Source organism: Microcaecilia unicolor, chromosome 7 (genome assembly GCF_901765095.1).
Source record: "Microcaecilia unicolor chromosome 7, aMicUni1.1, whole genome shotgun sequence".
NCBI lineage: Eukaryota > Metazoa > Chordata > Amphibia > Gymnophiona > Siphonopidae > Microcaecilia > Microcaecilia unicolor.
In genome coordinates, this window is record NC_044037.1 from 179,683,036 (window position 1) to 179,698,406 (window position 15,371).

Genomic DNA, 15,371 nt, shown 5'->3' on the forward strand with positions numbered 1-15,371 from the left:
CAACCAGTCTCCCAGATGTCGTAACAAGCATGCTTGATTGTATTTTTTGATATCTGGGAGACCCATGCCCCCCACTTTCCACGAGCCTACTAACAATTCCAATGGTAACTTGGGTTCCCCCCCCCCCCCAAACAAACTTTCTTAAATGCTGATTAAATTGTCTGAGGTCTTTCTTAAATGCAACGGTAGAACCTGTAGAATATACAGCCACCTAGGGAATTCTGCCATGCGGAAGAGCTGAACCCTCCCATGCAACGAAAGCGGTAGTACTGCCCATTTGTGCAACCTGTGTCTCATATTATCCAACAACCTGGTAAAATTAAGATTGTAAAAAGCCGTCATTTTCATGGCTACCTGTACCCCTAGATATGTAAAGCTGTCTTTAGCCCACTTTAGTGGGAATTCTGCCCCCCACTCCCCCCTCACTTTATCCGTGGCTGTTAATGTCAACGATTTGTAAAAATTGATTTGGAATCCAGCAAAGTCTCCATACTCCCGGAATAATTCTAACAGGGCGGCTAGAGACTTCCTGGGGTCGGTTAGATGCACCAAAATATCGTCCGCAAATGCGGATATCTTAAATCCCACCGCACCCCATTCTACTCCTACAATTTCCGGATGGGACACAATCTCTCTTATCAAGGGGTCTAGCGTCAGAACAAACAGTAGGGGAGAGAGAGGACACCCCTATCTCACCCCCCCTCCTTATCGGGAATGTCCGCGACCATTCACAATTAATCCACATGAACGCTTGAGGATTCAAGTAGAGGGCCCCTACTGCTTTTTGAAAAAAACCCTCAATTCCTACTCTCTGCAATACGGCAAACAAAAACTGCCAGGCCACCCGGTCGAAGGCTTTCTCTGCGTCAAAACTGACTAGCAGAGAAGGCTGCCCCTGTTCATCTACTCTCTCTAAGGAAGCGATGAGAGCCCTCACGTTGCTGACCACTGATCTACCCTTTACAAACCCCACTTGCGGCAATGCCACCAAGTCAGGGAGCACACGGGCCAACCGATTCGCCAAGATTTTTGCGTAAAGTTTAACATCACAATTTAATAGCGATATTGGCCTATATGAACCCATATCCTCTGGGTCTTTACCCGGTTTTAACAGCACGATCATTTTAGCCACATTAAAAGTCTCCGGGACCGATCCGAAGACCGCCATGGAATTGAATAAATTTAACAAAGGGGGAGTCACCAGTTCTTGTAACAATTTGTAAAAGGCCATGCTATACCCGTCTGGTCCCGGAGCCTTATGAATATCACTCTGCTGTAACGCTAAGATTAATTCCCCCTCTCCAATAGGGCCATTAAGATATTCTCTCTGTGACTCTGACAATGTTGGGAGGTCGATATTGTCCAGAAACAACGCACTATCAGGTATTATGTCCATATCCTCCTTATATAATCCTGTATAATAAAGCCTGAAACTTTCTACTATTTCCCGTTCAAGTCTAAGCACCCTTCCACATCTTGACTCTTCACTTGTAGGATCCGGGCTGTACCCCTTTTCCCCTTGGCTAACTGGCCTAACAAGGTCCCCGCCTTGTTCCCATACATAAATAGCTGATGTTTGTAATACATGATAGATTTCTGTGCCCTCTCCTGCAAGAGTTCATTTAATTCCCTTTGTGACTCCAAGTATAATAATAGCTTCATTTCTTTTGTCCGGGCCACCCCATATTTCGTCCGGTGTTCTCGAACCTCCATTTCCAAGCGTAATATCTCTTTATCTCTCCGCTTCCTCTTCCATGCCCTATATGCGATGATCTCACCTCTCATAACCACCTTTGCTGTTTCCCAATATATAACCCATGTTGTTCTTTATGTCCTCCATTATAATGCTGATAGTCCCTCCACTTTCCCTGCAAGTATTCCTGAAATTTTGCGTCCTGATAAAGCTCAAATGGGAATGTCCACCCCCCATGCCCTCTCCTTGCCCCTACCACCTCTAACGTCACCCACACTGGGGAGTGATCTAATATTTCACCTGGCCCAATCTCCGCCTCCACTGTTTTAGAGAACAGGTGTTTTGAAACAAATATATAATCTATCCGAGATAGGGAAGAGTGGGCCCGAGATAAATGCATATAGTCTCTACATCCCAGATGTAACACTCTCCACACATCTATCAATTCAAGGGTATCGCACAAAAACGGCAGTCCCCGTAAATAATGTCTGTGCCCCAACCCCCCCTGACTTGTCTTGTCCACCAATGGGTCATACACCATCTTAAAATCACCCCCAAGCACCACATTATCCCGCTGATAGGGAGTCAGCAGTGCCACTAGCTCTTTGTAAAATGTCTTATCGTATATATTAGGCACATATATATTACAGAAGGTATAAGATACCCCCCCTAGCTCTACGTCTACCAACACATATCTACCCACTGCACTTCTCTTAACCGATTTTATAGTTAGCTGTAATCCCTTTCTAAATAGAATCAGCGCCCGCCTTCTTTTTGTGGGCTGGGGAGCCAACTACAGTCTCCACCCAACCCCGCCCGAATTTATCATGTTCTGTGGAAGTCAGGTGCGTTTCCTGAAGGAATGCTATGTCCACCGCATGACGCTGCAAAGCCTGCAGAATCTTTTTCCGCTTTACGGGCGATGAGACCCCCCCCCCAACATTCCAGGACAGCAATTTAACCTGCCCCAGCACTCCAAGTTAATGCATATCGCATGGTGATCATCTTCCTACTGTTTGGAGAGCGTACCTCCCAGCCCTTAGGTACTCCCCCTCTTAACCACTGAATCCTCCACTGCGTGAAGCCAGCAAACACATAATTGAACAAACCCCCCAAAACATGCCCAAAGCCCCCCCCCAAATCATCCCCCCTACCCCCCTCCCTTCCCCCCCCCCCAAATCCCGTCCTGTATTTATCCGGAACTCTTCCATTCGAGGCCTGAAGCTACCCTACCCGATTACTTATACACCGCTTCTATCCCCCTACTCCCCTCCATATTCATAAGCAGGTTTAAGACTGCCCTAACCTTCGGTTCTCATAAACTTCCACATCTTCCCTCCCCTGGATCCCTTCTAATTAACAGCCCACACATTCTTGAAGAGAAGAAGGGAAAAGAGAAAAAAAAATACCAGGTTCTCTTTCCTGTCACCTGTCCACGTACTCCTCTTTCCAGACTGTCTCATCCTCACCTTCCCTGTCCCGCCTTCCCTTACTTCTCTCCAAGCACACACTTCCAATCCCCACCTTCCATACTGTCTCTCATCTACCCTCTATATGCAATATAAGCAAAAGCAGCTCTATCCCACGATCATTCCCACACATACCCATAGTAATCGTATCTGGTATCTCTCCCCTGCTTACAGTCCAATCATTGCAGAATACCTGCAGCGAGCTAGCAAATGTTCAACAATCCTCTCTCCAGACACCTGTTCCAGCGTGCAGCACTTCATGTCCAAGACCAATTAGTCCTCTGTGGCCAAAAGGAAGCATCTGCCGCAATCACACCTTTCAATTTTAGCACAAGCTATTCCATCTCTTGTGGTGCGATACAGCAGCCGCCTCTCTCAAACTTGAAACATTTAAAGCTGTTCGTCAATCTGCAGCAATTGAAGGTAGTATCCAACCAATGTTCATCTGTTCAAGCTGTCCATTGTACTATTGCGTTGCCACCTTCCATTTTTCCTGCTGGACCACTGTGACAACTCTTCCACACTCACTAAGAGACTTTCCTCATTATTTGTAATGTCTATCATTTTTCATGAGCAATTGTCAGTGTTACAGAGATATGTACCTTTATTGCCTCCACAAAGTCCTGCTTAACTGCAGGCAACTGCAAGCAACCACCATATCCAGCAGTTCTGTTGTAACCAAGCAGGAAAAGTCCCTGCCGTCCAATTTCACCAGTAACGTGAAGGTGCCTTCTTCTCTGAACTCCAAAACTAATCAACTGCTTCAAACAAACTTTAACTAGCCAGGTTATTCACCTAGCTGCAGCACATAACAACTGCTGCCATGAAATTTTAATTTTTAGGTCCATCCGCCCAGCGACAGCCTCCGCGTCTGCCACCTTGTTGTTTGCCCGCATTCCAAACACGTCTTTTCTTATTCAGGCTCTGCTCTCCTTTTCGCCAAGTCCTCCAGGTACCCATTAGCGTCCTCCGCCCGCCCAAAGATGTGCACCTTATCGTGCGCCATAACTTTCAATTTCGCTGGGTATAAAAGGCTGAAGCGAATCTTCCAGGCAAAAAGTTTAGAACATGCAGGCACAAACGCCTTCCGCGCTGCTGCGACCTTAGTTGAATAGTCCTGGAAGCAAAGGACTTTGTTATTCTGATATCGCAGGTGTTTGCCTCCACAGAGCGCCTGCAAGATCTGCAACTTATGGGCATCATTGAGCACTTTAATAATTGTCACTCGTGGTCGAGTTTCTCCCACCTGTCGTGGCCCCAGTCTATGAGCTCTCTCTACCCGGAGTTCCCCCACCAGCTCCGGTAACTCCGCTGCCTCTGGTAGCCATTTTTCAAGGAAACTCCGTAGATCCCTCTCTCCCAGGGACTCCGGGAGACCTACTAATCTTATATTGTTCCTTCTGGAACGATTCTCATTGTCCTCTAGCTTCTCCTCCAGTTCTGTTATACGTTTTTGTAGTGCTGGGACGTCACCTGAGAAAGACTGTATTGCATCTTTCACGCTGCTAATTCATTGCTGCACCTCTCAAATCTGTCACCATAGATGTGTATCACTCCTCCATGCCATCTAGCTTATCCAGTATTCTTTGAAATTTGCAATCTACCGTCTGTTCCACTGCATCTGACACTTGTCTTATTATCTCCGCCGCCCACTGCGAGCTCGGAGTCGGAGACGGCGGTTGGCTGTTCTCCGCAATCTTGGCCTCCGCTCTGCGCCTTTTCTCGCGACTATCTTTTTTTCATCATTTTGGACGCCATGCCTCTCGATTCCTCTCCCTCTCTGCAGCTCTCGCTCTGTGCTTTGCGCTGAGGTGAGGATTTTATTTTTCGGGGGAATATCAGCTGATTCTATGCACTGGCTCTATCGGGCGCTTCGGAGCAGCGTGATCATGCGTCCTCACTTCTCCATACCCCGACCGGAAGTTCGATGCTGCAACTTTAAATGAGGATGCAGTGGACTTGTTTGCTGAAACCTTAATTTTGACCCAGCGAACCAAGGCAGGGTTCTCTTTCTACAAGTTCAGCCTGTGCAGTTTGCTGCCCCTTTGGATCTATGAAACTGTGGCCAGTGCCTGGAATGAAGAACTGTGGGCTGAGGAGTGGGTCACAGGGGATGGCCTCTGCCTGCTAATGAAAATTATCAAAAGACTTACTCAGACCAGGGTTTTCCAGGAACAACAGTGCGTTAGTTTGTATTTCAGACCTTTGCAGTTAGGGAAGTGCAGATTAAGGAATGTGCGGGATGATCTTTTGGCATTCCTGGGTGGTAAGTCAATCAGGTCTGACGTAGGCTGGTGCATCTCCGTGAATGATTTTGTGAACTAGGGAGCATATTTTGAACGTGATGCGTTCTTTAAGTGGGAGCCAGTGTAGTTTTTCTCGTAGGGGTCTAGCGCTTTCATATTCTGTTTTGCCAAATATGAGTCTGGCTGCAGTGTTCTGGGCTGTCTGAAGTTTCTTGATTTGCTCTTTACAGCCGGCATAGAGTGCAATGCAGTAGTCTAGATGACTAAGCACCATTGATTGTACCAGGTTACAGAAAACATTCCTTGGGAAGAAAGGTCTTACTCTTTTTAATTTCCACATGGAGTGGAACATCTTCTTGGTTGTGTTTTTCGCGTGGTTCTCGAGTGTTAGGTGTTGATCGATGGTAACTCCAAGAATTTTTAGGATGTCCGAAACTGGAAGGTTCAGATTTGGTGTATTGATGGCGATGAATTTGTTCTTGTTATGTTGAGAGGTGAGTATTAGGCATTGGGTTTTTTCTGCATTGAGTTTCAACTGAAATGCATCTGCCCATGTATGCATGATATGGAGACTTTGATTGATTTCATTAGAAATTTCCTGTAGATCTTGTTTGAATGGGATGTAGATCGTTACGTCGTCTGCGTATATGTATGGGTTGAGGTTTTGGTTTGATAATGATTTGGCCAAGGTTAAGTTGAATAGTGTCGGCGAGAGTCACCAACAGCATAACGCAAAATGACTGCTAGTCTTGCATGATTATTTACATCCGTACTTTCACCCATGATATATAGCTTCCCTGAGCATAAGTTGCTTCTCCCTCGATAGGTAGAAAAATGAAAAAATCATACTCACTTTCCTACTCCCGCTCTACCACTTCTCGTTGCTGGTCTCCTCATGTCTTCTCTGTCAGTTCCCGCGCGGCCACAAAACATCATGACGTTATGCGACGGTGCTGGATTTAATGACGCTCCCGGTCTCTCCTAGGTCTGCGGCCTAGGAGAGTGTGTGTCAGAGCGAGGAGTAATGTCTCCTCCGCTCCGACACAACTTTGAACTGCTAGCGTGATCGTGCCATCCGTTCATAGCAGCGGGTACGATTCTGGCTGAGGCAACAGCGTGCGTGCGAACAGAGAGGGCTCTGCGTGCCCTCTCTGGCACGCTTGCCGTAAGTTCGCCATCACTGTCCTAGAGCATGGTGTCTGTTTCAACAGGTTTGGTCCCTGGTGTGGGATCAATTGTCACTCCACCCTCACAGTTACTGCTGAACTTATGACCTAGAACACCTTTTTGAGGAGGGGAGTGGAGAGACTTACTGTGTTACTGGCTGCTGAGAATGGGTGTGGGTCACTGTGAAGAGTTAACATAGGCAGTCTGGATCGTGGCTGATTGTCTGTTCTACGTGGGAGATGCTAGGTTGGGAGAGAGAGATTAAAAATTGAAAACTACCACTACGTGGTTGTACTTAAGTGTGTTTTCTTGGTTCTTTGGCTGTTTGTATTTCGACAGTGATTTATAATATAGATTGTATTTTTTAAAAATCCATAAAATCCACAATGACAGCTGTATTACAGCTTGATTCTGGGATAATCTCACAGCTGCTTCTTCAGCCAAAACTGCACTAAATCTCTTGCACTTCTTTACTTCAACACTCAGCTGGGCTTAAGTTTAGCCGGCTTAGAAATAACAGTACTCCGTAAGAGCAGTTCTGTAAAGTGGCGCCTAAACTTAGGCACCAATAGCATGTGTATGATACAGAATATTGGCACTTAACGTGTGATTGGTGCCAATAATTGACAGTCACGTTTATTAAGTGCTGGGTGCTATTTAACAGATGCACACGGAGATCATGTGACGCCTGGAGCAGAAGCTGCCTTGCTCGGCTCCTCTGTCTCCCCAAATGAAATATCCACATATCCTGCTTTTTATATCAAGAAACAGGCTGAAATTTCACCTGATACTGAGTGCTGCTGTTGATTCGCAGGTAGAAGAGTTTCAAGGCTCTTGACTTTGAAATGACATTGAGACTTGCACGCAAGGAAAAGAGGAAGCAGAGGGGAACCAGTGCTAAGATGGCTCAATCGGCCCCGCTGAGTCCCTTGGTTAGCTCTGCTTGGACTTTGGAGATTGTAACTGAAGTGATGGAGATTGTAACTGAAGTGAGGGCATCAGTAGAGGCTGTGCTAGATGCAACATTGCAGCAATTACATGATAGAATGGAGGCCACCCATGAACGCTTGGATAATGTGGACTTAGAGATGGATGCACAACAACATTGGAGGCCCAGTGTGTGCAGCACAGGACATGGATCAGATAAGGCTTTGTGTGCAACAGTTGGAGCGTAAAATTGATGATGTGGAGGGTGGGACTGGTGGGGCTTCCTGAATCTCTGAAGGATAAGGACCTTGCTCCCACAATCCCTGACCTTGGGTTATTGGAGGATCCTTTTAAAATTGAATGGGTCCACAGGATGGATTTTAAGAGTAGCGATACCGCACATCCTCGAGTAGTTGTGTTCAGCGTCTTACATCTGGTACATAAGCAGGCCATTTTGCAGGCTCTGCGTCAAGGGAAGAACCTGGAATATAACAATTGGAAAAAACTTTGTTTCTGGGACTAGCTGCGGCTAGGAAAGTAAATAGAATGCTGGGTATTATTAGGAAAGGGATGGAAAACAAAAATGAGGATATTATTCTGCCGTTGTATCGCTCCATGGTGCGACTGCACCTCGAGTATTGTGTTCAATTCTGGTCGCCGCACCTCAAAAAAGATATAGTGAAATTAGAAAAGGTGCAGAGAAAGGCGTCAAAGATGATACAGGGGATGGGACGACTTCCCTATGAGGAAAGACTGAAGAGGCTGGGGCTCTTCAGCTTGGAGAAAAGGCGGCTGAGGGCAGATATGATAGAGGTCTATAAGATAATGAGTGGAATGGAACGGGTCGATATGGAGCGTCTGTTTACGCTTTCCAAAAATACTAGGACAAGGGGGCATGCGATGAAGCTGCAGTGTAGTAAATTTAAAACGCATCAGAGGAAATATTTCTTCACTCAACGTGTAGTTAGACTCTGGAATTCGTTGCTGGAAAAAGTGGTTAAGGCGGTTGACTTAGCGGACTTTAAAAAAGGGTTGCACGGCTTCCTGGAGGAAAAGGCCATAGAATGTTATTAAATGGACAAGGGAATAATCCACTATTTCTGGGATGGGCAGGACAAATTGTTTGTTCTTTTGGCCGCTGTTGGAGACAGGGTGCTGGGCTCGATGGACCCTTGGTCTGTCCCAGCATGGAGATGCTTATGTACTTATGTACTGTGAAAGTGTGTTCCCAGTGAAAAGCTTTTGCTCCCCCCTGTTCAATGAATTACATCTACAGAAGATTCCAAATGCATTGCTTTTATCTGGTGCGACTTCAGGTCGCCTATGATGGATAAACACATTTCTTTACAGCAGTGGAGGCAGTGAAAGCTTTTCTTCAAAATCTCCCAACCAGTGTGGGAACTTAGGAAGCTACCTCTTTGTGTTTTTGACTCATGGGCAGACTAATTAATCTGGACTTCTCGTTATTGCTGTTTCTTTTTTTAAGCAGCTTCTTTTAATTTTATTTCTGTGTTCTATTTTGCTTGCGAATCACAGGCAGGTGGTCTTATTTTGTCCCTAGTTTCTTGTTAACTCTTGTTTTACTCTTGTGGGATATGTGGCTATAAACTTGACTTTGTAGGTTATTTCAGGATGATAAGGTGGGGTTCGACAGGGGGACGTCATGTGTTGGGTCTCATGTAGTGTGGGACGTTAGGATATAGGGTTTGGGGGTGAGTAACAAGGGGAGGATGGGGTGAAACTATAAAAATGTACGACAACTGTGGTTTCCTGGCTAATATTCTTTGTTTGTGTAATTTGCAATCTGATGATGGTTGTATTATTTCTCATCAATAAAATAGATTTACAGTAACAGATGCACACAACTCTCAGTGTACAATTGTAATGGGGATATACTTGTGGGGAAGAGCATAGGCATATCATATCAGTTGTGTGCATTGCATGATGCACTTAGGCATGCCCACTCAGCCATTGATTTGTCATGTGGGCTTGACTAAATTTGGGTGCATCAAAACGACTATACACTAGTGTTCTGTAATGGATCCCCACACCCACCCCAGCTTTTATGACCTAGCTAGTCGTCAGGAAGGTTGCCTCCCAGGCTGCATCTGAGCCACCCCCCTTGGGTTCCTGGACTCCTGTGGAGGGTGCAAGAGGATGCCTGGCTTTGAGATACTTTCTATCCTTCCCTCCAGAAGGAATTCAGGAGGCACCCCATGACTAGTCAGTCACAAGCAGGTCTACCCTCCATTAACTCGCAGTACAGGAAGGTCAGATTAGTTGAAGGAACTTAATGTCCCGCTTCTGAACATAAAAGGTATCCTGCTACATTATGAAATATATAAAGCCTTCATTGAAGGATGTTGAAAATACGCTGTTGGGTTGGTTCCAACATACATATGGAAGCCACTAAATGTGTGAGTCAGAGCAGATGCTTTGTTTCAAAATCCTAGTTTTCTTAATCACCTTTGTTCCATCAGGGCAATGGATGAGAAGAGGTGTGTTAAAGACATAACAGATTGCAGTAGATTTCTTCAGTGATGTCAGATCCTGTTCTGATACCGTATGCTTATATACCTCAAAAATATGAGATCCAACCCTGATGCCCCATGCTAGCATGCCTCTAGAGCACAGAGACTCTGACACCCTGTGCTAGCATGCCTCAGATCAATGAGATCCACTTCCGCTCCCCACCAACCCGATACTATGCAGTAGCATGCTTCAAGAGTACTGAGATTCCTCCCCCCCCCCCCCCCCCCACCCAGGTGATACCTTATGCCAGAGTGCCTCCAGAACATTGTGAGTTTCCCCTTCCATCCTCTCCCTTCCCTGACACAATGCCTGAGAAACACTAATATAGCCCTCCAGCCTTCCAGGATGTGCTAGCATCCCTTTATTCAGTCTTTGTGAATTCTTAAGTGTATTTTATTGGTGTGAATCCACAGATAATCCTTTTATTTACATTAAAGGTTAGATTGGAAAATGTTCCAAAACTATTCTTTTTGATGTTGCATAGGACTTGCATGCCTTTTATCAGTCAGGAGAATATATTAACATTTGTGTCTCTTTCGTTTGCTAGTGGTTAATGATCATTCTCTTTCTTTCTCTCAGGCTTCATCTGCTGGATATACTCACAGAGCTGAACAATAGGATATATGGGAAGAACACACTTTCCAGCCCCAAAGAACAGTACTCGTTGCAGCTCCAGCATACCCTAAGGAAAAAGCTCTTTCTGACACAGAGACATTAAGCATTGGAACAGAAGTAAACTCTAGTAATAAACTCTGTTTTGATAGGTGGGTTAGCTTTGTTCTTTCCACACATTTTATATTTAAGATCTAAAGAGATGTACCATTTAAACCCTTATATAGCAAACATCTCAAAAGAGAATTGCAAAGCTGAAGTGATTCCTACCCAATAAAACAGTGATTTCCAGATTAGACACAGGTTCCCTATATAACATCCACTGTCCAAAATACCAAGAGTGAGACAGACATAGAAGGTTTTAGGTTTCTTGCCAAGAAGAGTCCATTCTGATTGCAGCAAAGAAGGAGCCAGTGTTGAAGAGAGTTCAAAGGTAGCAGGAATAGCTGCATGTTTTGTGAAAATAAGAGACTTAAAATTTTTAATTTAAAAGGGGAGAAAAAAGGGCTTGCTGAATGGACCTGGGAGATGAATATCAAACATAAGGTGCAGTTAAAGAGAAAGTATAAAGGTGGTGAAGTATTGAAGAAACAAAAAGCACAGAGAAGATTGAGACTTGTAGAGGAGACTTGGAAACTGGAAAAACATGTCTTAGAACAGTGTTTCCCAACCCTTTCAAGCTCAAAGTGCACCCATATTTTCAAAAATGTTGTGCAGCACTCCATCCTCCACTTAACAGGGAGTGTGGACATGAGAGAGGATTTGTCAGGTCAAAAGAAAAACTAGGGGAACACTAAAAACACTGTCAGGCTGAAAAGACTCAAATGAGAAGGCTGAGGTGAGAGAAGAGGAGGAAGTGCTGTGTACAATCTTATGTACTGCACAAAACAGGGCCTGGCTATCTGCACTCTGCATTCCCACTCACCAGGGCTCATTGTTTGTCTACAAAGGAGGGAACCCTGTACAACTACACGTGTTAACAATGCTACTGCGTGCTAAGAGCCAGCGCTGATATCTTGTGTTGCTGCAAGATGCTGAAAGCAGAGTTCATAAGCCTGATCATTATGCAGTGGAGATTTTTTTTTTCTACAGCTTACCTGATCAGATCTGAAGGTACACTGCTTGGGAAACAGGATGATAGATGTACATCTTTAGCAGAGAAAGGGAGGGGTTAGAATTTCTATTCCTCAGCATTGAAGAGACATCATGATCTTTGTAATATTTTGTGTACTTATATTTAATTTTATTTATTTATTGACCATGCCTCTATTCCAAATTCTTGAGGGGGAAGAGATGGTTTCCAAATGTTGGCATTGTTATATATCCCAAAAAGTCTTATCAATATCATAATTACTGATTTTGAAGTTTAGGTTTGTATCTAATGGTGCCTACTAATGTAAAAGAATTTTGTGTGTGTGTTTAAAATATTTTGCTTGTAGTTCCTGGAACACAGTTCCAAATGAACATTGTCCTCTGAACTTTGGGAGGAACGCTGTGTGTGACAACCCTTTGATATCCATCCACAATATGCTCAGTTCACTGGGTAAAAAACACAGCTGCTGCAAAGGAAGAATGAAGTTCAAAACTCAGATCATGTAATTTTCTAAGTACATTGGCTAATAGATCAGATGCAGAGATCATGTTTAGAGGGTCACATTTATTGCAACTGAGCAAGAAGTGATTTTACACAAATCATTGGGGCATCCCCAAAGAAGGGCCTGTTCTGCTGGACTATTCATAGAGGTGGAGAACTTTTTTCACCAGAACTCAAGGAGATCTCCAGCTCAAGGAAGGAGATTACATGCTATTTCACCACATATATGTTGCTCTTGTTGCAAACCTTCAGCTGCCTATCCTTTCTTCTTTTTCCCATTACAGATAAGTTGCTTGCAAGGGATGCTGCAAAGAAATTCCTTAGATGGTTCAGGGGGTGTCCTCTTTGGTCATTCCCCTTTAAGCATGTGGCTATGGCCATGTGCTATAGTACAGCTACCTTTATGTTCATGCCCTCAGTGCCACAATATGTCATCAGTGGGGCTGACTTTCTTTCCTCTCATAGAACTGAAGGATTATTCACAAGGTCCATTAACCAGGTCTGTGACTTCATCTTTGTGAGAGTAAAAAGCAATGTAGATATTAAAGGAGGTAAGGAGGTGGGCACAGGATGCTGATGTGGTACTATACACCACTGCTTCTGCTGCCAGAAGCAGGAAGAGGATTGGGAAGACAAAAAGGGTAGAGTATATCAAGGGTCATGGGGGGGATGTGAAGAGGGGAGATCAAACCTAGGATAGAGAGTAGGAATGGAGAAAGAGAGAAAAACTGGATAAGGTATGAGGGATGGGTAGGACTGGGGATTAAGGCAGAGTTGACCAGGTATATGGAAAGAGTGATTGTGAAGAAGAGGATTCAGTATGGGGAGAGAGAGAGAAAAGACTAAATTTTGAGAAGAGAGAAATGGAGAAATGATTTGGGAATAAGGGAGAGAGAAAACAGGATATGGGAAGATATTTGGCTTTGGGAGGCATGTTGAAGAAAGGAGTAAGGAGAGGATTAAGTATGGGATGAATGGAGAAGGAGCTAGTACCTGTGGTGGAGAGAGGAAAAGTGAGAGGGCTGGAGGGAGTAGTTGAGAAAGAGAGAGACCCTGGATTTGGGCTGGGTGGAGGAATCCCTGAAAGAAATGAAGAGGGAAGGGGATAAAAAATGAAGGAACGTAGAAGAAAGAGGAGACAGCATGGGGCAAGGAGAGTAAGCATGAAGAAGAGATGGGTAGAGAGCAGAAAGAGTGAAGGAAGAAGTATTGTTTGTTTATTTGGATTTAGCTCACACCTTCTCAGTAGTAGTTCAAGGCAAGTTGTATTGAGGTACTTGTAGGTGTTTTTCTGTCTCCAGAGTCTGTACCTGAGGTAATGGAGGGTTGTATGACTTGCCCAAGGTCATGAGCAGTGGTTTGCTGGAGCCGGCTCTCACCAGCTCTGCAGAGCCAGTTGTTAATTTTTGAACAATTTAGAGATCCGGTTGTTCTGCTCTCAGCTAGGACTTGAATGGGGTTTATTTTTTCACAAATTGCAGCAGGAGGCTGGAGGCACGCATGCCCAAACACACCAGCTGTCACCTGATATTGGTGCATGTGTGGTGTGTGGCAACCCTGCCTCCTCGTGCTGCACTGCAGGCAAGAGGTTCGTCAGAGTTCCTGATTCTCTCTTCCCTGCTGCTGCCCTTCCCACTGCCCCATGCATTGAACTTTGTTTCTTCCCTCCCGTATCCGCTCCCTCTCACTGCCTCCCTCCTTCAACCTCTCTCCCCCCCCCCCCCCCCCCCCCCCCCAGTTTGACCGGATCGTTACTTACTTGCAGGCAGGCAAAGGACACTGTTGGGACCAAGGAGGTTTGACGTGATGAGCTGCAGGCAGCCGATCTACTCCAGGGTAAGAAAGGAAACCAATTTGTTTAATCTTTGTTTTCACTCCCCCGCACAGCTGTCCTCTAGTGAACTCTCAAACCAAACAAAGCAATCAAACCTACGATCTGCTGCATCCACATTCTCGTTTTTTTTTATTTTTTATTCTTGGTCCATCTGTAACAAGTCTAAAGCTGTTTCAATTGGATAGGCAGTGCCTTAAAAGGTGGAGGACAAAAGTTTTTGTTTCGTTTTTTTTTTTTACTTATTGGACAGATTTTTTATTTATTTGAAAGCTTCCCATATAATATAAATATCATGAAATAACAATTGAATAGCACTAAAACATCTTTAAAAATTATTATAGCTGGTAGAAATAGCAATCTTAAACTTTGTATTTTGTGCTCATTTTTCTACACGAAAAAAAATAATAAATACACTGGCTGTATACAGTACAGATGGCCAAATTTCAGTGAGGATATCCTGTTTCCTGATGGGTTCATCTTAACTGTTGTTGTAATCTACCTTGGGAAGCCTTGTGTTATAAAGATGATGATGGAATGTATTGAAATTAAATGGAAGTAGAATTAAACTGTCCTTTCATTGGGTCACATGGAATCAGATCTTAATCTGTTTTGTAGAAGTTTACCTTTTAGATACACAAATGGATTATTCTGTTTTGAACATGTTTCAGGGGCAAGTGGTTTTATTAGTCAAAATAAAAATATTTTGTTCCTTGCAGATTTCTTTTGTTTAAACATAAATGGGCCATAAGCCCCTAATGCAGCCCATTGGTTTTCTTATATTTTGTTCTTGTGATAAATTATACTGTGTCAAAACTGAAAACTCTTGTCTCTATCTGGTCGATAATAAAAGGAGCTCATTGTGAACACTATCCACCCTAAAAGGTTGTTTTGTGGCTGTACATGAAGAATTATGATATTGGCTAAATACGTGTATGTGTGTTTCCCTAGTCCTGCATCCTAAGTTTATATAATCCTTTCAAGAAATCCAGTTAATCTTTTAACTTATTAGTGGAGCATAACCGTAGAGTCATCGTATGGTCGCATCTTCAATATCGTAATACTAGTGCCCATCTAAGGAACAGCCAGGTTATTTTGAGTTAGTCTTCACTTGCTTTCCTTGTGCCATCACTATCCAGCAGGTAGGCAGTGTCTTAAAAGATGGAGGATAAAGGATTTTTTTTTTTACATTAAAAGAAGGTAAATTTGGGTGTAAGGATTGTTTGAAAGCACGCTCTCTCCCCGGGTATAGCCAGCTCTGCAAATGTTTTTTTTTTTTTTGCGGGGGCGCAGAGGTGGA

At 44.2% G+C, this 15,371-nt stretch overlaps 1 protein-coding gene across 5 annotated transcripts in view; it reads left to right on the top strand.

Annotated features, from left to right (window-relative positions):
* The window catches only part of CFLAR (CASP8 and FADD like apoptosis regulator), a 216,857-nt gene extending 202,903 nt beyond the window's left edge, over positions 1–13,954 (top strand). For all 5 annotated transcript variants that reach the window (XM_030208689.1, XM_030208693.1, XM_030208692.1 and 2 more), the window contains one exon: positions 10,614–13,954. In XM_030208689.1, the coding sequence (XP_030064549.1) occupies positions 10,614–10,752 (139 nt within the window). In that variant the 3' untranslated portion in view covers positions 10,753–13,954. The remainder of the gene's footprint in view (positions 1–10,613) is intronic.
* The last annotated feature ends 1,417 nt before the right edge of the window (positions 13,955–15,371 follow it).